Source organism: Oryctolagus cuniculus, chromosome 1 (genome assembly GCF_051225735.1).
Source record: "Oryctolagus cuniculus isolate XC-2025 breed Fujian yellow rabbit chromosome 1, ASM5122573v1, whole genome shotgun sequence".
Lineage (NCBI taxonomy): Eukaryota > Metazoa > Chordata > Mammalia > Lagomorpha > Leporidae > Oryctolagus > Oryctolagus cuniculus.
Window position 1 is genome coordinate 178,680,140 of NC_142867.1, and position 25,604 is coordinate 178,705,743.

General features: G+C 39.1%; 1 protein-coding gene across 6 annotated transcripts in view; it reads left to right on the plus strand.

Moving 5' to 3' along the window:
• The window catches only part of CCDC171 (coiled-coil domain containing 171), a 394,098-nt gene that overhangs the window by 96,834 nt on the left and 271,660 nt on the right, over positions 1-25,604 (plus strand). For all 6 annotated transcript variants that reach the window (XM_089317363.1, XM_089317367.1, XM_070052470.2 and 3 more), the window contains one exon: positions 9,087-9,225. In XM_089317363.1, coding sequence (XP_089173489.1) covers positions 9,087-9,225 — 139 coding nt within the window. The remainder of the gene's footprint in view (positions 1-9,086; positions 9,226-25,604) is intronic.

Genomic DNA, 25,604 nt, shown 5'->3' on the forward strand with positions numbered 1-25,604 from the left:
TGATCTTGAACATTTTTTCATGTGTCTGTTGGCCATTTGGATTTCCTCTTTTGAAAAATGTGGATTGAGGTCCTTGGCCCATCTCTTAAGTGGGTTGTTTGTTTTGATGTTGTGGAGTTTCTTGATTTCTTTGTAGATTCTAGTTATCAACCCTTTATCTGTTGCATAGCTTGCAAATATTTTTTCCCATTCTGTCTGTTGCCTCTTCACTCACTGACTGTATCTTTTGAAGTACAGGACCTTCTCAATTTGATGCAATCCCAATAGTTAATTTTGGCTTTGACTGCCTGTGCTTCTGGGGTCTTTTCCAAGAAGTCTTTGCCAGTACCTATATCTTGCAGTGTTTCTCCAATGCTCTCTAATAATTTGATGGTGTCGGGTCGTAGATTTAAGTCTTTAATCCCTGTTGAGTGAATTTTTGTGTAAGGTGAATGGTAGGGGTCTTGCTTCATGATTCTGCACATGGAAATCCAATTTTCCCAGCACCATTTATTGAATAGACTGTCCTTACTCCAGGGATTGGTTTTGGATCCTTGATCAAATATAAGTTGGCTGTAGATGTCTGGATTGATTTCTGGTGTTTCAATTCTGTTCCATTGGTCTATCCATCTGTTTCTGTACCAGTACCAAGCTGTTTTGATAACAACTGCCCTGTAGTATGTTCTGAAATCTGGTATTGTGATGCCTCCGGCTTTGTTTTTGTTGTACAAGATTGCTTTAGCTATTCGAGGTCTTCTGTGTCTCCATATGAATTTCAGCATCATTTTTTTCAGATATGCGAAGAAGGTCTTTGGTATCTTGATTGGTATTGCATTGAATCTATAAATTGCTTTTGGGAGATTGGACATTTTGATGATATTGATTCTTCCAATCCATGAGCGTGGAAGATTTTTCCATTTTTTGGTATCCTCTTCTATTTCTTTCTTTAAGGTTTTGTAATTTTCATCATAGAGATCTTTAACGTCCTTGGTTAAGTTTATTCCAAGGTATTTGATTGTTTTTGTAGCTATTGTGAAATGGGATTGATCTTAGAAGTTCTTTCTCAGCCATGGCATTGCCTGTGTATACAAAGGCTGTTGATTTTTGTGCATTGATTTTATATCCTGCTACTTTGCCAAACTCTATGAATTCCAATAGTCTCTTAGTAGAGTTCTTTGGATCCTCTAAATAAAGAATCTTATTGTCTGCAAAGAGGGATAGTTTGAGTTCTTCCTTCCCAATTTGTATCCCTTTAATTTCTTTTTCTTGCCTAATAGCTCTGGCTAAAACTTCCAGAACTATATTGAATAGCAGTGGTGAGAGTGGGCATCCTTGTCTGGTACCAGATTTCAGTGGAAATGCTCCAACTTTTCCCCATTCAATAGGATGTTGGCCTTGGGTTTTTCATAAGTTGCTTTGATTGTATTGAGGAATGTTCCTTCCATACCCAGTTTGCTTAGAGTTTTCATCATGAAAGGGTGTTGTATTTTATCAAATGCTTTCTCTGCATCTATTGAGATAATCATATGGTTTTTCTTCTGCAGTCTGTTAATGTGGTGTATCACGTTGATTGTCTTGCGCACATTGAACCATCCCTGCATACCAGGGACAAATCCCACTTGGTCTGGGTGGATGATCTTTCTGATGTGTTGTTGCATTCTATTGGCCAGAATTTTATTGAGGATTTTTGCATCTATGTTCATCAGGGATATTGGTCTGTATTTCTCTTTCAATGCTGCATCTTTTTCTGGCTTAGGAATTAAGGTGATGCTGGCTTCATAGAAATAATTTGGGAGGATTCCCTCTTCTTCGATTGTTCTGAATAGTTTGAGAAGAATTGGAGTTAGTTCTTCTTTAAATGTCTGGTAGAATTCAGCAGTGAATCCATCTGGTCCTGAGCTTTTCTTTGTTGGGAGGGCCTTTATTACTGTTTCAATTTCTGTCTCAGTTATGGGTCTGTTTAGGTTTTTGATGTCTTCCTGGTTCAATTTAGGTAGGTTGCATGTGTCCCGGAATCTATCCATTTCTGATAGATTTCCCTGTTTGCTGACATACAAGTCCTTGAGTAATTTCTGATGATTCTCTTTATTTCTGTGGTGTCTGTTGTTATGTTTCCTTTTTCATCTCTGATTTTATTGATTTGGGTCTTTTCTCTTCTTTTTTTAGTTAGTTGGGCCAATGGGGTGTCAATTTTGTTTATTTTTTCAAAAAACCAGCTCCTTGTTTGGCTGATTTTTTGTAATGTTTTTTGGATTCAATACTGTTGATTTCTTCTCTGATTTTAATTATTTCTCTTCTCCTACTAGAATTGTGTCTGGTTTGCTGCAGATTTTCTAGATCCTTGAGGTGAATTGGAAGCTCATCTATTTGGTGCCTTTCCAATTTCTTGATGTAGGCACCTATTGATATAAACTTTCCTCTTAACACTGCTTTTGCTGCGTCCCATAAGTTTTGGTATGTTGTGCTGTTATCCTCATTTACTTCCAGAAAATTTTTGATTTCTCTTTTGATTTCTTCTATGACCCATTGTTCATTCAGGAGCATGTTGTTCAATCTCCATGTGTTTGCATATGCTCTAGGGATTCCTGAGTTGCTAATTTCCAACTTCATTCCTTTATGGTCTGAGAAGCTGCATGGTATGATTCTAATTCTTTTGAATTTGCTGAGACTTGCTTTATGGCCTAGTATTTGGTCAATGCTAGAGAAGGTTCCATGTACTGCTGAGAAGAATGTAAATGCTTTATGTGTAGGATGAAAAGTTCTGTAGATATCTGTTAGATCCATTTGGGCTATAGTGTCGTTTAACTCTACTGTATCCTTGTTGATCTTCTGTCCTGTTGATCTGTCTATTTCTGAGAGTGGAGTATTGAAGTCCCCCGGTACTATTGTATTGGGGTCTAAGTCTCCCTTTAAGTCCCTTAACAAATCTTTTAAATAAACTGGTGCCCTGTAATTAGGTGCATATACATTGATAATTGTAATATCTTCCTGTTGAATTGATCCCGTAATCATTATATAGTGCCCCTCTTTGTCTCTCTTAACAGTTTTTGTGGTAAAGTTTATGTTGTCTGATATTAAGATGGCTACGCCCACTCTTTTTTCATTTCTGTTGGCATGGTATATCTTTTTCCAGCCTTTCACTTTCAGTCTGTATGGATCTTTGTTGGAAAGATGTGTTTCTTGTAAGCAGCAAATAGATGGGTTTTGTTCCTTAACCCAATCAGCCAATCGGTGTCTTTTAACTGGACAGTTCAGGCCATTAACGTTCAATGTGACTATTGATAAGTAGTAACTTTGCCCTGCCATTTGCCAAAGATATTTTCTAATATGTTTTGAACTTCCTGTGATCTTTTGCTGTGAGGTTTCCCTCGTTTACCTTCTTTCATATTGATGACCGTGTTTCTGTGTTTCTGTGTGCAACACATCTTTAAGCATCTTTTGCAGGGCTGGACGAGTGGCGACAAATTCTTTCTTTCTGTTTGCTGTGAAAGGTCTTTATTTCACCTTCATTCACAAATGAGGGCTTTGCAGGATATAATATTCTGGGCTGGCAGTTTTTCTCTCTTAGTTCCTGGGCTATATCTCGCCATTCCCTCCTAGCTTGTAGGGTTTCTGATGAGAAGTCAGCTGTGAGTCTGATTGGAGATCCTCTGAGAGTAATCTGACGTTTCTCTCTTGCACATTTTAGGATCTTTTCTTTATGTTTCACTGCGGTGAGTTTAATTACAATGTGTTGTGGTGAGGATCTCTTTTGGTCATGTTTATTAGGGGTTCCATGAGCTTCCTGTACTTGGATCTCTCTGTCCTTCTCCAAACCTGGGAAATTTTCTGCTAATATCTCACTAAAAAGGCCTTCTAATCCTTTCTCCCTCTCCATGCCTTCAGGAACTCCTAGAACCCGAATGTTGGGTTTTTTAATAGTATCCCGTAGATTCCTGACAATATTTTTTAGATTTCTAATTTCCTCTTCTTTTCTTTGGTCTGACTGTATCCTTTCCTGTTCTCTGTCTTCTAAGTCCGATATTCTCTCTTCTGCTTCACCCATTCTGTTTTTAAGGCTCTCTAATGTGTTTATCATTTGATCTATTGAATTCTTCATTTCATTATGATTTCTCATCACTATTTCTCGATTTCTCGTCACAGTTTCATCTTCTACTAGTTGTTTCATTTCCTTTTGATTCCTCCATAATATTTCATTTTCACGAGAGAGAGAGATTTTCTATCTTGTCCATTAAGGATTTCTGTAGTTCAAGAATTTGTTTTTGAGAACTTCTTAATGTTCTTATCAGTTTTTTTTTAGATCCACTTCTTGCATTTCTTCTATCTCATCATCTTCATAATCTTGAATTGGGGAGTCTTTTTCATTTGGGGCATCATAGTGTCTTCCTTGTTCTTGTTACCTCAGTTTCTGCATTTGTTTGACATTGTGGAGATATTCTTTGGTTTCTTCGCTGTGGTGCTTTTTCTCATTATACTATGACTCTAGATTAAGTGGACTGTCTGCTTTTGATGGATCCTTAGAGGCTGTGATGGGTGTGGCCAGAGAGCTCTGTTTGGTTCTTCAGGGTTAAGGGTGTGCCTAAGGTGACTCACCCAGATTGTTCTCTCTCTCTCTTTTTTTTTTGACTCAGTTGGGAAGTAATTCCGCACAGCTGAGTGGAATTGAGGGTAGTTCATGTACGAAATCTGGCCCCTGTGGGTGTTCGTCTGGGACCACACAAAGAGTTTATGCAGCCCTCAGTGTGGTCTCAAATTTCTCTGCAGTCTCTCACCGGGTTGCCAAGGTTACCGAGATTGTATACTTGGTGAGTTCTCTCGCCCCCCTCCTCAGATTTTCACAGTCTCAGTTCGTTGGCTCCACACTTTCACTAGGTCCTAACCTCCTGTTATTTCTCCCCACCAGAGTCAGGTTTTTCTGCTTGGCTAATGGTGGGCCCCCCTTTACATATGTAAAATGGTGCCTGCTCTTTGTCTTGCTTGGCTTTGTAAGGTGAGTGGAGAGAGAGGCTAGTGTCTGTGCTGGTTCCCCTTATTTATTCATTTTTTTCTCTCCTCTAGTCAGCCTGGTGAACTTTCCCCCGTGGGGCTTCAGGCCTCGTTCCCTCTAGGCTCTTTCTGCCTTTCCCCTCCAATGTCTTGGGTCACTGAGGTTTTTGTCTCACCTCCCCTTCCAGTGCTGGCGCGCAGACTCTGTGGCTGGGCTTCCATGCGGTGGGCTACCTTGCTCTCCCCGTAGGTCCTCCATGTCACATCCACTAGATCCAGAAGAATTTCCTCTGCAATTTTTTCCTGAACCTTTTCCTAAGGCTACAGTAACTCCACTTTTATTAAACTAACTTTTCCTGGACTATCGGTGTGCGCCCTCACTATTCCGCCATCTTGGCTCTGCCTCTATTCAAGGCTGGTATTAAATCCATGTACTCTGATATGGGACATGGGTGTCTTAACCACTAGAACAAAGTGCCCACCCCTAAACATGTTTTAATTCCATTTTCCACAAACTTTGTGAAGTTCTGCAGTATTACAGGTATGGCAAAAATCTTAAAGATAGCACTTACTGAATGATTTGGAAAAATTTAAATTATGACTGCCTTTATTATAATGCTTATAATGTTTTTAAGTAGAATTTCTTGACTGAAAATTTTCTTCCTCTAATATGACCCAAGTGATATTTTGTGAATTTTATTAGAATTTAATTCTCCTTCATTTCTTTTGAATGATTGTTTGAATCTATACATTTAATGTATTTACTTGCATTCCAATATGTACTCAAATATTATTCTGCATATAACTACATTTGTAAGACTTTTATGTAGAATATAGTGCGGTCTGCTTTACCCTTGCTTTGAGGTAATCATTAGGACCTATAGGTGAACCTGTTAGAAATCAGAATGAGCTTTCAACAAGTAAAGCTTTCTAACTATAAAATAAAATAATGGGCCTCTTTGGGAACAAGTGAATTGTCTGCCTTTGGAAATTTAAAGCAGAGGTGGATAATTCTTTCTTTCTTTTTTTTTCCCAAAGATTTATTTTGTTTATTTGAAAGGCAGAGTTAGTTACAGAGATGGAGAGAGAGGGAGATAGAGAGAGGTCTTTCATCTGCTGATTCACTCCCCAAATGGTACAATGGCTGGGACTGGCCAAGTTGAAGCCAGGAGCCAGGAGCTTCATCTGAGTCTCCTACAGGGATGCAGGAGCCCAAGTACTTAACCATCTTCTGCTACTTTCTCAGGCACATTTGCAGGAAGCTGGGTTAGAAGTTGGGCAGCCAGGATTTGAACTGGTGCCCATATGGGATTCCAGCTTTGCAAGCAGTGGCTTTACCTGCTACACCACAGTGCTGGCACCAGACCAGAGGAATTTTAAGATACTTGTTAGCAATTAAGCTCCAAGATGCTACCCTACATACTTGTACTTTTCATCAGAGAAAATTTTTTCCTTAACTTTTGTTTTTGTTTGTGTTTTGGTGCTTTAAAGTTTTACTCAAATTTTTTATTCTAATAAGCACCAACTGACCATCCTAAATATTAGTTAAATGTTGCAACTAAGCACTAGCTAACAATCTTAATGCTTTAACCTAATGTTCCATATCTTCCATTTTATATAACTGTGCTCTATTAATGAAAGTTCAGTAATGAGACATAATGAATATTAAGTGATGGTTACAGTCATTGATAATTTCTGTGACTTCCTTTCTCCAATCCTGCCTTCTTTGTCCATGTATGTAATATGGCAGCCAGCAGTTCCATTTCAGTTATCTGTGGTGTCAGAAAGAATGACATGACTTGAGGGATAGTTGGATAGGTTATTTCATTTTCTACCTGTGCTCCTGACTATTCTTTGGGTTTTTCTTTAAAAAATATTTTTAAAATATTGAGGGTCATACTGTCAAGCATTTATTTCTCAAACTAGTTCTAAGTTTGTTTAATGTATTGCAAGTTCTTTGAACTCTTTAATGTAGTCATAGCCTTAATCTGCAACTTGGAGAGTTTTAGGATGGGATGTTGTTTTACCTACCGGGAAGACCTGATATAGCAATTGGTAGTGCTGCCTGAACCTTGCAGTGTTTAAGATTCTTTTTTTTTTTTTTTTTTTTTTTTGACAGGCAGAGTGGGTAGTGAGAGAGACAGAGAGAAAGGTCTTCCTTTTGCCATTGGTTCACCCTCCAATGGCTGCCACGCTGCGACCGGCGCATCGCGCTGATCCGAAGCCAGGAGCCAGGTGCTTCTCCTGGTCTCCCATGCGGGTGCAGGGCCCAAGCACTTGGGCCGTCCTCCACTGCACTCCCTGGCCACAGCAGAGAGCTGGCCTGGAAGAGGGGCAATCGGGACAGAATCTGGTGCCCCGACCGGGACTAGAACCTCGTGTGCTGGCGCCGCAAGGCAGAGGATTAGCCTATTGAGCTGCGGCGCCGGCCAGTGGTTAAGATTCTTAAGCTTCTGTTTTTAGCTTGGAAGATTTAAGCAGGATCCCACTAAAAAGCTTGTATATATATTTCAGAGTTATAAATTTGATGCACAGTTTTTTTTTCCTCAAAGAAACCTTTTATTTATTGAATATTTGCTGATTTCATTTCCCTTGGGTAAATTCCCAGGAGTGGGATGATTGGGTCATGTGGTAGGTCTATACTCAGATTTCTGAGATATCTCCAAACTGACTTCCATAGTGGCTTTACCAGTTTACATTCCTACCAACAGTGGATTAGTGTACCTTTTCCTCCACATCCTTGCCAGCATTAGTTGTTTGTTGATTTCTATGTGAATACCATTCTAACGGGGTGAGGGTGAACCTCGTTGTGGTTTTGATTTGCATTTCCCTGATGGCTAGTGATCCTGAACATTTTCTCATGCTTTGTTGATTTCTTTGTATTCTTTTATTTTCTCTTTCTGGAACTTCAGTATTTATATGTTGGAGAATTCTGGATTGATTTCCTAATTTTCATATTATTTATTTTGATCCATTTTTATGGGCACCAGTTTGAGTCCTGGCTGCTCCACTTCCAATCTAGCTCCTTGCTGATGGCTTAGGAAAGTAGTGAAGATTGCCTGAGTGCTTAGGCCCCTGCACCCATGTTGGAGACCCCAGAGAAGCTCCTGGCTCCTGGCTTCAGATCGGCCCAGCTCCAGTCGTTGTGGCCAGCTGGGGAGTAAACCAGTGGATTGAAGACCTTTTTATCTGTCTCTCCCTCTCTCTGTCTATAACTCTGCCCCTGATATAAAATAAATAAATCTTAAAATATAAAATAAAATAATGGTGTGAGTGACAGGCCTTGTGGTGTAGTGGGTTAAGCTGCAGCTTGGGGTACTCCCATCCCAAATCAAAGTACAGGTTCAAGTCTTGGCTCCGGTGCTTCTTATCTGGCTTCCTGCTAACTTGCCTAGGAAGGCAGGGGATGATGGCTCAAGTGTTTAGGTACCTGCCACCTATGTGGGAGACTCAGAATAATTTCATGGCTTCTGGCTTCAGCCTGATCCAACCACAGCTGTAATTGGCATTTGGAAATGAACCAGTGGATTGAAGAGCTCTTGTGCTCACGCTCTCTCTTTTTCTCTCTCTCTCTCTGTCATTCTCTCTCTCTCTATCATTCTGCCTTTCAAATCAATTGATTTTTAGTAAAATAGTAAAATATTTTGCTTATCATGTTGGGCATAGTATAAATAAATACCTGATATCAATGGAGAAGCATTATTTGCTTAAACTTTTTCATTTGAAATGTGTAATCCTGGGGGTGGGTGTTTGGTGTAGTGATTAAGACACCACGTGGAATGCTTTTGTCCTATATTAGAGTGCCTAGGTTCTAGGTCCTGGCTCTGCTTCCAGTTGCAGTTTTCCTGCTAGTGTGCACTTCAGAAGCATTAGGTGATAGCTGTTGTTCTGGGGTTCCTGCCACTTATGTGGGAGACCCAGGTGGAGTTCTGGTAAAAATAAAAAAAGCAAATACTAAAAAATGTAATCCTTTTTATTTGAAAAGAGGGAAGATGGTCTTTAAAAAGTTTTTTGACCTGCTAACATAATATATAGTACATCTGCAACTTACGTTAAAGATGTACAGTAATAATTGATAAAAGCATATTTGAAAAATCTGCTCTGACACTTTAACTTTTCAGGTTAGAAAGAGAGTATTTCTCCAAAAACAAGAAACTAAATGAAGAGATCGAGGAACAGAAGAAAGTAATTATAGACCTTTCAAAGAGACTTCAGTATAATGAAAAAAGTTGCAGTGAATTACAGGAAGAACTTGTAATGGTAAGGATAAAAAAGAAAACCCTATGGCACTTACTTTATTGGGTCATGTTTGATGAGTAGTAGGGTTTTTTCTCCACACTACATACTATGAGTTGATAGAGTATGAAACTAATTTTAGTGACATTGATACAAATTTCAAATCTAGAAATGCTGATTACATCAAAGACTTACCTAATAAGACCTCTCTGATTTGGAATAATTGGGGACACTAGCTGAATTAGTAAAACTGAATTATAAAATGTTTTAAAATTATACAGGATTTTTTTTAAAGTGTATACAGTAGTATTACTCATGTAAAAGCAAGACTCAGGTTTTAGAATCAATAGATCTGAGGATTTCAAAGACTTCCTTTTATAATTTTTTGTACCTGATTACTCTAGCTAAATTCCTCAGTAATCTAGCTTTCATACCATCACCAAATTTCTCTTTCTCAAATATTGACCTGTTCTTGTCAACCTCCCGTTATGCAAAAAGCATTAGTGTCTGCCTGTTGCTTTCAGAGTGAATAAAGTGCATCTTCTTGTCAGGTAATCTAAACCCCTCGTCTTTGGCTTTGTGTTAACTTTTATAGCATCTTTGCCGTTGCTCTCTCTGTCTTGCTTCAGCCACAATAGAATGCTTTTGGGTTTTTAAATACATATTTTTTTAAAAAATGTGCATGCATTTGTTCAAGCTATTAATTTTTTTTGACCCATGTTGACTAAAGTGTTCTTTCTCTTCTTTTCCATTAATAGATTCTCATACATTATGTAATGCCCAGTTTGGATATCTTGCAATCTGTGAAACTTTTCCATGATTCAGTCTTTTCCTACTCTTCCTCCTGCCTTAAGTCAAAATTCTTCCCCTCACCAACTATATTTCTTTCATTCTTAAATATCTTTATCATAACACTCGCAAAAATCTTAGTGAATTATTCCTCCTAAGTGACTATGAATACACTGAGGTTAATTTCATTCATTTTATATACTCATAGTCTACTATAGTGTTTGCCTTGATGAAAATTTGTCAATTGAGGGGTGGATGTTTTGTCTATAGGTTAAGATGCCAGTTAATACACTCATTTCATGTTAGAGAGTCTGTGTTCAATTCCTAGCTCTGGATCCTGATTCTAGCTTCTCACCAATGTAGAATCTGGGAAGTAGCAGGTGATGGCTCAAGTGATTGGGTTCCTGCCACACACATGAGAGATGTGGATTGAGTTCCTGCTTCCTTGCTTTGTCTTGGCCCTCCCCAAGCTGTACAGGTAGTTAGAGAGTGAATCAACAGACAGGAATTCTGTCTATTTTTCTTTCCTTTTTTTAAATTAATTTTTAAATATTTATTTGGAAAGCAGAGTTATAGAGAGAGGTAGAAACAGAGAGAAAAAGAGGTCTTCCATCTGCTGGTTCACTCCCCAGATGGCCGCAATGGCTGGAGCAGAGCTGATCCAAAGCCAGGAGCCAGGAGCCAGGAGACTCTTCCTGGTCTCCCGCATGGGTGCAGGGGCCCAAGGACTTGGGCCATCCTCTGCTGATTTCCCAGGCCATAGCAGGGAGCTGGATCTGGGGTTTAGCAGCTGGGACTCAAATTGGCACTCATATGGGATGCTGATTCTGCAGGCTGGGGCTTTAACCTGCTGCACCACAGCACTAGCCCCTGTCTATTTTTCTTTCTGTGTCTCTCTGCATCTCAAAAAAATTTTTTGGGGGGCTGGGTTTATTTGGTTGCTGCAGATTATTCCTAACCCTACTACCTCTTTGTCTTCTTCACATACCTTCCTTAGGGGCTTGGCTTCTTCATTTTCAGTCACATTCCATAAATCTTAGTGATAGTAGTTACTGAGGAAAATGAATTCTGTTTCTTCTCAAAAAGGTGGCGACTGGGTTATAGTAAGTAGTGGTGGCCAGGAAAATGTTGTCTAGGTTGAAAGGTGGTAGTGGGATAAAATTAAAACTCTTTAGCATTTTCAAATGATCTAGTATATGTACAGTCCCTATCTCGAGATACTCAGTGTGTTGTGAGTCAGGGACTGATATCATTACTTGCTCCATGGGTCAGTTTGTAGTTTGGGTATTTTGAGGTGGGATTTTTTAGGAAGTTAGGACATCTCTGTATAGTAAATCTCTAGTGTCTGTTCATTAACGTAAATTACATGGATTGCTGGTTCAGAAATATGAATCATCGGTGGAGAAAAATATTGCAGGGTGCTTGTATACTTGCTTACTAGACATTGTACTCAGTATATTGTGACCCAGAGTTAGAACTAAGGATGCAGTATGTAAGATATTCTTCTAATTCTGGTCTTCTTGCACCCTGTGATTAGACAGATAATAAAATGAAATGGGTTTTTGCTCACCATGAGCATATGGGTGCTCTGTGGTTAAAAAAAAATTTACTTGGTTAATCACGTTTTCTTTTTTAACATCACAGTTTGATGAATGGTTTAAAGTAAGACAAGTTGCAGCTTACCAGCATCCTTTGTTTGCTTGATATTCATTCTGTTAAACACTATTGTTCTGAAAATTGTAGACTAATTGTTCTACAAAGCTTTATGGATTGCTGAAAGCAGTTTCAGATCTGTGAATTTCAGTTCTTTGCTGAAGACCTAATAGATTGCTAAAATTTATTCAGCTTACAAACTAAGTTGTGTCCCCTTTAAGTGGTTCAAACTATTGATGTATTCACCCCATTTTTTTTTTTTTAATCTCAAGCTCCTACCTTCCGCTTTTCTGTTTTTTCTCTTGTCTCCTTTTCTCCTTTTCTCTTCCCTATTAGCTTTCTGTTAGGAAAAGAGTTGCATAATGGTGCCTCCTTACATGGGGCAGCATAAATGTGAGGAAAAGAGGTGCAGAATAGAGAATAGACAGTGTATGAATTTACAGCCAGATCGAATTTATTCAGAGAAAATAAATTCATAGAGGTGGTGACCAACTGCTTGCATGCACACTGATGGAACACATGGCAGAAGACCCCAAGCCCTGGGGGCTGGGCCTTTTTATATTTTAGGAGGGCTAGGGATAGGGGTGGGGGTAAGGGACAGTAGGCAGAGGAGAATTCCCGTAACTGGTCTTTCAAGTGTTCCAGCAACTGGTCTTTCAGGTGGCCGTGGGGGTTGGGGTATGAAGGCAACAGGGTGTGAGACCCAATTGAGATTCAAGAGCAAGAAATAAATTCCAATGTTTATCTATCTTTTGGGCAAAGAGGGAGAATGGCTGAGGCTTATGTCTTTGTTCCATCACTTTTTCTCTCTCTCTCTTTTTTTTTTTTTTTTTTTTTTTTGCGAGGCAGAGTTAGACAGTGAGAGAGAAACTGAGAGGAAGGTATTCCTTCCGTTGGTTCACCCCCCAAATGGCCGCTACGGCCAGTGCGCTGTGCTGATCCGAAGCCAGGAGCCAGGTGCTTCCTCCTGGTTTCCCATGCGGGTGCAGGGCCCAAGGACTTGGGCCATCCTCCACTGCCTTCCTGGGCCACAGCAGAGAGCTGGACTGGAAGAGGAGCAACTGGGACAGAACTGGCGCCCCAACCAGGACTAGAACCCAAGGTGCCAGCACCGCAGGCAGAGGATTAGCCTAGTGGGCCGCGGTGCCGGCCAATCACTTTCTCTTTTAACTTTTCTGCTTTATGCTTATTAGTACTGTTCTCTATTTTTTTTCCTTGATCATAATATAAAGTTTAAAAATTATTTAGTTAGAACATTATTACTTTAAACAATAAATATAGTGTTTTTATAAAAAACTAATTTATCACTTTTCCAAAATGCATTTTTATACATATTCCTTTATTGATTTATTAAATAGATTGGTGATACATTAGTGATAGGGTTAAACCTATAAAATAGGTTTTCCTTTGGGAGGAAAACATTTTAAAAATTTTTCTATATGGAAGTATTCACTGATACAATTTTAAAGGCATAAAAATTGAGTTTTCCTAGTTCCACATCTTCAAAGTCTTACTTTTGTGTGTTTTAAGCTCATAATTGTTGTTGACTAAAGAGTAAATGACTTATTAGGAAGCTTTTACATTTCAGTAGAACCATAGATTTGAACCCTGGGAGCTTGTTCTTTCTATGATGAAGTATGTGGTTGATAAAGCAGACAAGAAAGCGATTAGCAAAGAATTTTTTGAAAAAGGTGAAGAGACAGAAATTCTTACACCTGATAGACCAGGCGGATGTCTCAGTAAAGGACTGAGAGCGCAGTCTGCATTCAGACTGGGATTTTATGGACATAAGTATGGGTCCCCCATTTCTTCTTTCCTCCTTCTTCTGGGAAACTAATGGTGAAGGATTTTTGAATGTGGAATTTTCTTTCTTTTATTTTTTAAATTTATTTTTATTTATTTTGACAGGCAGAGTGGACAGTGAGAGAGAGACAGAAAGGTCTTCCTTTGCCGTTGGTTCACCCTCCAATGGCCGCCGTGGCCGGCGCACCGTGCTGATCTGAAGGCAGGAGCCAGGTGCTTTTCCTGGTCTCCCATGGGGTGCAGGGCCCAAGGACTTGGGCCATCCTCCACTGCACTCCCTGGCCACAGCAGAGAGCTGGCCTGGAAGAGGGGCAACTGGGACAGAATCTGGCGCCTCAACCAGGACTAGAACCCGGTGTGCTGGTGCCGCTAGGTGGAGGATTAGCCTGTTGAGCCGCGGCGCAGGCAAATGTGGAATTTTCCTAAACAAGCCCTTCCAGACAGTGCTGACCATCAAGGTTCTTATCTATTGGAGAAGCAAGTGACTCATTCAGTCCAGTGATGATAACCTTGTCAGGACAGCTGTATCACTCCCTCAGTTCAGTTAAGTTCCTTTTGATAAAGGACAGGCAAGGACACCTTGGGTTAGGGGAGACAGACAGGAGGCTGGAGCCTGCTTTCAGGACTTGTTTCTTCATTCCATTGTACATAAACTTATTTTCTTTAAAATTTATCTTTCTCTTCATCCCTCTCATACACATAGGCTAATATCTACCCAGCTGCCTTAACATAAGGACTTCCTATTATCTTATGTACCCTAATGTGTCTTTCTCATAGTTAGATTTCTTCTGAGTATGATATTTTCAGTATTTTATTGAATATATATGGGAAGCATAAGTTACCCATAGGTAATTTTTCTTCCCCTTTGAGGTAATAGCTTGTTTTCTAGTTTAGGTCGTGTTCATGGCCATTATTCAAGTATTGGTTTTTATAGTCTCTTGCATTGGAAGAGAAAATTAAGGTCACTTGCTTCTGTAGGTTTGCTAGTGAGATCAATGTGTTATTAATACAATACAAAGCAGAACAGTCTCTCCAAGGCCACTGTTGCACACCATAGGACACATAGCAAGAGGAAATACCTATATCCATCTTGACGTCCATACGTCAGCTTTGAAGTAGCTACAGAAGATGGAGCTCCATCCATTTATCCCAAAAAGAATTATGGGTATTTCTCTCTAGAGGGGGGAATGTTAGGTAGGAAGTCAGAAATGAGCTTATGTGTGTGTGACAAAGGCCTAAGGAGTTGACATCTAGGTCCAGCATCTGCATCTCAAAGTCATCCCAATAACCTTCCAGGTGCAGCCCAGTATCTGCACTTCAAATGCCTTGCCCCTTCTACCCGATAACCATCCTTCCTCTAAGGTTCCTCTAAGGCAGGGCAATGCCAGCCAGGCTTCCCCCTGTCTGATAACTTAAGGGGGAAAACTCAGAAATGAATTTTTAGTATTTACATCCAAAAAGTCCTTTTTTCCAGGAGGAGAAGAGGCAGGAAGGCAAGGTCCATCCCCTTAAAAACCCCAGCCTCAACTGGACTGCACGCTCAGCCCTCTGCCTCTCTGCTGAGCCACTTGCCTGGCCTGCCCAGGTGTATTCTCTCTATTCAACCATGTAACCTCGCTCTCCCCCAGTCTGAGTGACGGGGCACTCTCTCAGGTTCAGTCTGGAGAGGTGCCCATCCGTTCTTACAGATGTCCCTATGCTAATAAACCTTGCTATTTTGCTTTCCACTACTCTCTTTCTCACACCTGAATTCTTTCTTGCGTGAAGACAAGAACCTTGCCTTCTCCGGTAACAGGTATTTAAACAAATATAGACCTAACCAACTTTAATTGTACTTTTATGTCAGAGAAATCCTTCCTATTATATGTGTGGATTGAAAAGATATGATTAGTAAATTAATGGTATCATTATTTTTAGCATAGAACATGTAAGGAATTAACAATTAATTTTATGTTCTTGTGAACATGTGAACACAACATGAAAGTTGAGGCAATTTGATTTTTGGAAGTCTTGATTAAAAATTGAACTATTAATTTCAAAATCTAACTTTTTAATCAACTGCTAATTAAAACTGAGTTTCTAGCTTAGGCTGTTTAATGATTATGTGTATTAAAGTCCATGGGGGGCTCCATAGATCCAGTTGTTTAGCCATTACTGAGTTTTTATATCTGCTTCTCTTGAAGCAGGGGACCTTTCATTTTCAAATTGGTATTATTAAGACTTGTTTTGTGCTTTCCTCAATGAAATTTTCTTAAGTCCATCATTTCTTGAGATTTGTTTTGCTGCCACTCAGTAATATTTAGTTGCAGCTTTAGGAGAGACCATATATTGAAAAGGGAATTCTAGTTCTCATGAGGTTTTATTCAAAGAATGTTTTATTCTCTAAAGAACTTGTGATTGCAAATGGTCAAGTGTATATTTTTTGCTTATACTTTGGGGGCTTAACTGGTTATATAATAATGCTGATCGTTGGCATTATAGGCTTTTGGAAAGTGCTTTGATTGTTATACTTGTGGTGAAGTTATTGTTTCTTGATAATATTTCTAATTTAAGTCATCCATTAGGTTTACTTCAGAAGGGTGTTTTTCTGCTTTTGTAGAAGATACTTAAAACTAAAGGGGTTAATAAGCATTCTACTCTGAATTTTTACTAAAAAATTGATTACCGAATTTCACCCAGAATAGTAATAGTATTTATATGTGAGCATTATCTTTGATAATATAAATATCACTTTTTATCTGTCATAGTGGCACTTAAAATTTAATACTATTGAATATTATTCATCAAGTATGTGTCTTTGGGTATTTAAGTATTTATTTTATGTAGCTGTCATAGGCATAAGCTTCTTGAAACATTCTATATAGATAAGTAAATTTAAAAAATTTAAATCTCATTGTTGATCTGGGGAGAAAAATCAAATGGTTGTGTGTGTGGGATGTGTGTGTGTGTGTGTGTGTGAGAGAGAGAGAGAGAAAGAGAGAGGGAGAGATTGAGATTTGTTAAGGTCCATATTGAGATTGGAACATAGCCATTTGCTGAAAAATTAAGTACTTGTTAAAACTAACAGAGGGTAACATTTTATTATGTGAGATAGGCACATAAGAAACTAAGAAATTAAATATCATTAATATGATCAAGGAAGAGCTGTGGATAGTGATGATGATGATAGCTAACCAGATCAATTTCTTTCTTTCTTTCTTTCTTTCTTTCTTTCTTTCTTTCTTTCTTTCTTTCTTTCTTTCTTTCTTTCTTTCTTTTTTTTTTTTTTTTGACAGGCAGAGTGGACAGTGAGAGAGGGAGACAGAGAGAAAGGTCTTCCTTTTGCCATTGGTTCACCCTCCAATGGCCACCGTGGCCGGCGCACTGCGGCCAGCGCACCGCGCTGATCCGAAGGCAGGAGTCAGGTACTTCTCCTGGTCTCCCATGGGGTGCAGGGCCCAAGTACTTGGGCCATCCTCCACTGCACTCCCTGGCCACAGCAGAGAGCTGGCCTGGAAGAGGGGCAACCAGGACAGAATCCGGTGCCCCAACCAGGACTAGAACCTGGTGTGCGGGTGCCGCAAGGCAGAGAATTAGCCTAATGAGTTGCGGCGCTGGCCCAGATCAATTTCAATTCAGCTTGGCCCAGATCAATTTCAATTCAGCTTAACTGACTCCTTGAGCCCTTACAAATACATTATGTACAGGTAACTAGGTGCAAGAGAAGATGAAAAGTTGAGCTGTGGGAGCAAAAGTATGTGATGTTGACAATGTCGTGGGAAAACAGCTGCAGAGAACTTATTGTTACATTGGTTCTTTGTCTCACATGGAAGAAGAATTTCCAAGCAGACTGCAAAGAGATTTAAAAGTATTTATTAGAATCAAGGCCCTCCAGCTGGAGTAACTTGGAGGGGGGCTTCCAAGAGAGGAAAAACCCCAAAGGGTTTGGTGGCAGTGAGCTTTTTAAGTACAGTTTCAAAAGGAAAAAAAAAAAAAAAACTTTACCATCAGATTGGCATTCAGTTACCAGGTGGGGGCAAAAACCATTAAAAGACCTCATTTACAATTCTCCATCCTATCTGGCTTGCTAAAGGTGGGATAGGTAATTCGTTTTTACAATGAGCTGTGAGCTCAGGAAGAGCTCCCTTGCTATTTACAAGGTAAATTTGAAGATTTGGAAGGAATGAGGGTGGCCTGTTTATTCTTGCTAAAGATAACCTTTTGGGGAAGGTAGTGAATATTTTACATCCCAAATTCCATGGAGATCCCTATTAACCTATCTGACTTCTCACAATAATAGATTCTGATGTTTCTTTGTTTTCACTTAGCATTTCTTCATAATGCCTAAACATATATTTAAGTTAAAAATTTAAACATTTGATTGAGTTAAATATTTAGGAGTGATAAGCATTATGTTTCGCTGTTTGAAATGTTCAACTTAAGTTTAAAATGCTAATTTCTTGGGGCCAGCACTATGGTGAAGTGAGTTAAGCCAGTGGCTGCAGTGCTGGCATCCCACAGGGGCTCTGCTTTGAGTCCTGGCTACTCCACTTCTGATCCAGCTCCTTGCCAATGTGCCTGGGAAGGCAGCAGAAGATAGCCCAAGTGCTTGGCCCCTGTACCCATGTTGGGGACCTGGATGAAGCTCCTGGCTCCTTGCTTTTGTCTGGCCCAGCTCTGGCTGTGTGGCCATTTGGGAACTGAACCAGAGGATGGAATACTTCACACTGCCTCTGCCTCTCCCTCTCCCTCTCTGTGACTACACCTTTCAAATAAATAAATAAATAAATAAATAAATCTTTTAAAAATGCTGATTGTTTAAAAAGCTGTATTAATCCTATTTTTTTAATCTGCAAGGGAGAGGGACCGAAAGAAAAGGAGAGCAAGTTTATATCTGCTGGTTCATTCCTGAAATGCCTAGAGTAGCTGGAGCTGGACTGGAGCTGGGCCCAACAGTCTAAGTCTCCCATATAGGTGGCAGGGATCTAAGTACTTGAGGCATCACCTGAGTCATTCCCTTTTCCCAGGGTGCTTATTAGAAGAAAGCTGGAATTTGGTATAGGAGCTAGAGATTGAACCCAGGCACTCTGATATGGTACATGGGTATCTTTAGGCCAAAAGCTTGCTCCCATCTGTTATTTTAAGCCTTATTAAGAATATCCTTAATTGCTTTTACTGTTACTTATGTTTTGAATCAACTCTGTCCATTGCAGATCAGCAAGGCCCTTGTGCCAAGTTTTAACTATAAATGCATATTTGCATATGCTTGTGTTTCTTTAAGAACTTGCATTAGAAATGATTATTTAGGTGCTTTTCTATTTGTGATAATCATTCTGAGTGTGCAAAAAAGTGAACAATAAGTTTTGAGTACTCAAAGATATTATTATGAAACAAAAAACATTATATTAAGCCAGAAATTTCAATTTAGCAGTGTGAGACATAGTATACCAAGGTGCAAATAAAGATTTTTCTTTGTCATCTCATTGCTTTTTTTTTTAAGATTTATTTATTTATTTGAAAGGCAGAGTTATAGAGTGGTGAAGGCAGAGGCAGACAGAGAAAGATCTTACGTCTGCTGGTTCGCTCCCCAGATAGCCACAATGGCCAGAGCTGAGCCGATCTGAAGCCAGGAGCCAGGAGCTTTCTCAGGTCTCCCACGTGGGTATAGGGTCCCAAGGATTTGGGCCATCTTCTACTTTCCCAAGCCATAGCAGCGAGCTTGATTGGAAGTGGAGAGCCGGGTCTCAAACCAGCGCCCGTATGAGATGTCTTCACTGCAGGCGGCATCTTTACTCACTATGCCACAACTCTGGCTTCCTCATTCCTTTTTCTGATTAAAGATATTTTATAACAAACCCGAATTCCTCTTTAATAATACATTAAAATTTACCAATCATTTTATGAACTTACTTAATTGAAGATTTTTGTTTTTTCAGTCCCCTGTGTATATTGGTTGTAGATTCATCGCAGTATCCTTGTCCTTGGTTCTTAGTAGACTATCAGTAAAGATTCATTTAAACATTGTATGGTTAGCCAGCATTGCATTTAGGACTTTCTGTTCCAGTAACAAACTCTTTATGTGAATTATGTCTTGGGCAAAGAAATGAGTCCTTTTATCCCTCAATTATCTTAAATTTCTAAAATTACACAATCTATTTAGCATCAAACCTAAACTTATTCTTTATGTCACATGATAAAGCATGTTAATAAGAAATAAGAAACAGAAACAGAATTTATGCTTGTTTGGTACTTTGTTTTCAATCTACTGTTTTTGGTATTCAGTTTTTCCATAAACTTTTTGAAATTCCTTCATATTCCTGTTAACTTTTATGTCTTTTTTTTTTTTTTAAAGATTTATTTATTTATTTGGAAGGCAGAGGTACAGAGAGGCAGAAGCAGAGAGAGGTCTTCCATCTACAGTTCACTACCCAAATGGATGCAATGGCCAGAGCTGGGCCAATCGGAAGTCAGGAGCCTGGAGCATCTTCCAGGTCTCCCACGTGGGTGCAGGGCCCCAAAGACTTGGGCCATCTTCTTCTGATTTCCCAGGCCATAGCAGAAGGCTGGATCAGAACTGGAGCAGCTGGAACTCAACCGGCACTCACATGGGATGCCGGCACTGCAGGTGGTGGCTTTACCTGCTATGCCACAGCACTGGCCTCAACTTTTATATCTTGACATTGATGAAGACTTAGCCTCAGTCAATATGGCATAATAGAAAAAATGTATTTTGGACAACAATTGTTCTGGTTTTGGTTTCTAGCAGTATATTAGAGTAGTTGGATGGCCTCTACTGATTTTCTCCCTTTGAATCTGTTTGCCTGTGTGTAAAATGGTATTAATAATCTTTATCTTGCAGTGTTTTTCATGAGTATTAAAAATAATACAAGATAATACAAGATAACTTCAGAAAGTTTGTGGAAAAATAGAATGAAAAGATAAGTTTATTTTGGTGCAAAAATTTTTGAAATTCATACATAGTTTTTTATGTAATGTGCATTTTCCTTAAGCCTTTGGAAATACCCTTGTATATGTATCAAAATAGCAGAGGATTAAAAGAAATGTACCATGCAGACAACAGACATAAAGAACTAAAGTAGAAATTAAATTTTCTCCACACCATTTCTTGAAGAGACTGTCTTTTCTCCAGGGAATGATTTTAGCTCACTTGTCAAAGATTAGTTTGTTGTTAATATGTGGGTTAATTTCTGAGGTTTCTATTCTGTTTCATTGGTCTACATGTCTATTTTTGTGCCAATATCAAACTGTTTTGACTTTAATGGCCCTGCAGTATGTCTTGAAATCTGATATTGTGATGCCTCCAGCTTTGTTTTTATCATTTAACATTGCTTTGGTTATTTGGGATTTTTTGTGTCTCCATATGGAATTTGGGATTTTTTTCTGCTTCTGTGAAGAATGTCCTTGGAATTTTGATGGGGATTGCATTGAATCTGTTAATTGCTTTCGATAGTATGGACATTTTGATGAAATTAATTCTAATCTACGAATATGGAAGATTTTTCTATGTTTTATATCTTCTATTACCATTCATTAATAGTTTTAATTTTCATTGTAGAGCTCTTTCACATCCTTGGTAAATATCCCAAGGCAGTTAAATTTTATATGAAGTATCCAGAATATACAAATATATAGTAGCAGAAAAAAGTATGGTGATATCTTAGGGCTTGTGAGTTGTTATGGGAGAATGGGGAATGGAAGCCAATGGATGTGGCATATCTTTTAATAGAGGCAACAGTGTTCTAAATTTACATTGTGGTTATGGTTTCACAACCCTGTGAATATACTAAAAACATTGCATTATATACTTTGGGTAAACTGTATGTCACTTATATCTCAATGAATTTTTTAAAAATATAAAAATTATTATATAAGTTTGATACTGTGAAAATTATGGAGAAATCAATAAAACAGATTAGAGTTCAAAAATAGCTATGAATATATTTTGGAACTTAGTTTATGATATTGTTGATTTGCCAAATCAATACTTAGAGGTGGAGTATCTCACAAATAGTTTTCAGGCAACAGGCTGTACATGAGGAAGAGTAATATTGTTGAATTCATACCATAATACTTATATTACACAGGTTCTAGGAGCAGGAAAATGAAAAAACCTTGGGAGAAAAATAATGAAATTAATTGTTTTATAATTTTGGAGTAAGGAAATATGACATAAAATCTAGAACCAAACTATTAATAAATTTTTATCCTGAGACTGTGGGAATCCTGTGACTGTGTGATAGACTAGACAAATGAGAAGGAGGTGTGTTTGGGTCTTTGGATAATCCCTGGGTCTAACTCCAGAAGCTTGGAGCTACCTAAGTTCTGGGGAGGGTCATTGTGGAAGGTTCTTTGCTTGCACTACAGAGTTTATAGATCCTTTATGAGGTTTGTGTGCCTGGAAAGGGTGTGTCGGCACTGTGGACTTTCCCTGGGCAGTCGATTCACCTTGGCAGAGTGAGGCTAGGGTTGTGAACATGCTAGCTAGTGTGATCATACCCTCCTCCTTGCTGACAATAGAAGAGATCTACCATGTATAACCTGGGTGCCACTCTGGGCTCCTGCCTTACACTTGAGCTGTGGCTGGAGCTCCATGGCTCCATCTAGCACACACCACTGGATATCTGCTGAAGGAGAAGGCATTGCACTAAGCCATGGGGCACATTTCAAAGAACAAAGCCTTCAAAGGAGTTGTCAGCAAGTGTTTACTCAGATGTGTAAAAACAAACATAGAAATATAAGAAACATGATCAAGGATAAAAAGATGTTACCACAGAAAGAACACAGCATACTTCAATATTAAACTGTGAAAATGAGGATATTGATGAAATGCCTGAAAGGAAATTAAACATAATGATCATGAGATTGCTCAAAAACACAGAGAAGTAAATACGTGAGTTAGAAAATTGATACATGACATTGTGAGAAATTCTGGAAGATAAGAGGTATTAAAGAAAAACCAAACTGAAATATTGAAGAATTCAAAATATCAAATAAAAAAATACAGTGGAAAACCTTAGCAACAGACTTAGTGAAGCAGAAGAAAGCATATCCAAGAGAGAAGACATTTTTTTTAAGATTTTATTCATTTATTTCAGAGGTAGAGTTACAGACAGTGAGAGGGAGAGACAGAGAGAAAGATCTTCCTTCCGTTGGCTCACTCCCCAAATGGCAGCAACGGCCGGAGCTGCACTGATCTGAAGCCAGAAGCCAGGTGCCCTCCTGGTCTCCCATGCAGGTTTGGGGCCATCTTCCACTGCCTTCCCGGGCCACAGCAGAGAGCTGGACTGGAAGAGGAGCAGCCAGGACTAGAACCGGCGCCCATATGGGATGCCAGCACTGCAGGCAGAGGATTAACCTACTGTGCCACAGTGCTGACCCCTGGAAGACAAATATTTGGAAAAATCCCAGTCAGACAAAAAACAAAAAAAGGAAGAAAAAATTAGAAAAACCAAAAACTGTGTTTGATATCTATGAAATGCTATTAAATGACGAGATGTTCATGTCCTAGGAAATCCTGAAGATATGGAAAAACAGAATGGCCTATAAGATTTATTAAATGAAACAAAAGCAGAAAATTTCCCTAACTTGGAGAAAGATATAGACATCCAAGTATAGGAAGTGCATAGAACCCCTAATAGACATGATCTATAAGAAAACTGATAAGATTTTCAAGATGCATAGTCAATCTTTCAAAAATAAAGGAAATATCCTAAAATGTGCAAGAGAGAAACACCAGTTATATTAAAGAAACTCTAATTAGATTGACAGCAGATTTCTCATCAGAAACCCTACAGACTAGGAGCAAATGGAGAGACATAGTCCAAGTTCTAAAAGAAAAAAAAAATCGTCAACCCAAAATCAATGGAACAGAAAAGAAACTCCAGGCCGGTGCTGCTGCTCACTTGGCTAATCCTCCACCTGCGGCACCAGCACCCTGGGTTCTAGTCACAGTTGGGGCGCTGGATTCTGTACCGGTTGCCCCTCTCCCAGTCCAGCTTTCTGCTGTGGCCCGGGAAGGCAGTGGAGGATGGTCCAAGTGCTTGGGTCCTGCACCTGCATGGGAGACCAGGAGGAAGCACTTGGCTCCTGGCTTTGGATAGGTGCAGCGCAGCAGCCATAGTGCGCTGGCCATAGCAGCTATTTGGGGGGTGAACCAATGGAAGAAGACCTTTCTCTCTGTCTCTCTCTCTCTGTCTAAATCTGCCTGTCAAAAAAAAAAAAAAAAAAGATAATTAAGGATGCGCTACACATAGAAGCAGAGAAAAATAATCAGCATTGTCAAAGAATCTAAAAGTAGAAAATTTCCTAGTGAAAGTATAAAGAAGATCCCAAATGTAAATAGCCTAAATTCTCTAATAAAAATATACAAACTGGCTTAATGAATTAAAAAAGAAGACCTATTTATATGCTACTTATGAATAACACATCTCACCAACAAAGATACACACAGACTGAAAGTGAAAGGATGGAAAAAGGTATTCCATGCAAATGGAAATAAAATATGAGCAGAAGTTGCCACCCTAATACCAGACAAAATAGGATTCAAGACAAAAACTGTTAAAAAGAGTCAAATAAGGGCATTATGTAATGAATAAAGGATTGATTCAACAGGAAGATATAACTATAGTAAATATATATGCATTCAAGGTTAGGGCACCTGGTTATTTAAAGCAAATGTTAATGGGTCTAGAGGGAGACATGTTCCACTACAATAATAATAAAGGGACTTTAATACCCCATTTTAATCAGACAGATCAACTAGACAAAAAGTCGACAAAGACAGAGCTAATCTACATCATTGACAAATGGATCTAATTGATATCTAGAGAAGATTTCTTCCCAAAGCTGCAGAATATATATTCTTTTCATCAGTACATGGAATATTCTCTCTAGTATAGATAGTGCCTGTACCAGTTTATATTCCCAAGAACAGTGGATTAGGATACTTTTCCCCCTCCAACATCCTCACTGGCATTTGTTATTTATTGATTTCTGTATGAAAGCCGTTCTAATGGGGGGTGAAGTGAAACCTCATTATGGTTTTGATTTCCATTTCCCTGATGGCTAGTGATCCTGCTAATTTTTTCAAGTGTCTATTAGCCATTTGGATTTCCTCTTTTGAAAAATACATGTTTAAGTCCTTTGTCCATTTCTTAACTGGTTTGTTTGTTTTAATGTTATCGACTTTGAGCTCTTTATATATGATATTAATCCTTTATCAGTTGCATAGCCTGCAAATAATTTCTCCCATTCTTTCAGTTGCCTCTTCAGTTTGCTGAGTGTTTCATTTGCAGTGCAGAAGCTTCTCAATTTTATGTAATCCCATTTGTCAATTTTGGCTTTAATTGCCTGGATCTCTGTGATCTTTTCCCAGAACTCTTTGCCTGTGCAATTTTTCTGCAAGGTTTCCTCAATGTTCTCTAATAATTTGATGGTATCAGGTTGTAGATTTAGTTCTTTGATGCATTTGGAGTAATTTTTGTGTAAGGTGTAAGATGGGGGTCTTGCTTTATACTTCTGCTTGTGAAGATCCAGTTTACCTAGTACCTTTGTTGAAGAGACTATCCTTGCTCCAGGGATTGATTTTTGCTCCTTTGTCAAAGATAAAGTTGATTGTGGATGCATGGGTTGATTTCTAGAGTTTCTTTTCTTTTCTTTTTTTTTGACAGGCAGAGTTAGACAGTGAGAGAGAGAGACAGAAAGAAAGGTCTTCCTTCTGTTGGTTCACCCCCCAAATGGCCACTACGGCCGGCACGCTGCGCCAATCTGAAGCCAGGAGCCAGGTGCTTCCTTCTGGTCTCCCATGCGGGTGCAGGGCCCAAGCACTTGGGCCATCCTCCACTTCCTTCCCAGGCCACAGCAGAGAGCTGGACTGGAAGAGGAGCAACCGGGACAGAATCTGGCGCCCCAACCGGGACTAGAACCAGGGATGCTGGCGCCGCAGGTGAAGGATTAGCCAAGTGAGCTGTGGTGCTGGCCTGGAGTTTCTTTTCTGTTCCATTGATCTATCCATCTGTTTCTGTGCCTGTACCAGGCTGTTTTGATTATAACTGCCCTGTAGTATGTCTTGAAATCTGGTATTGTGATGCCTCCAACTTTGTTTTTTTTTTTTTTTTATATATATATATAAGATTGCTTTAGCTATTTGTGGTCTCCAA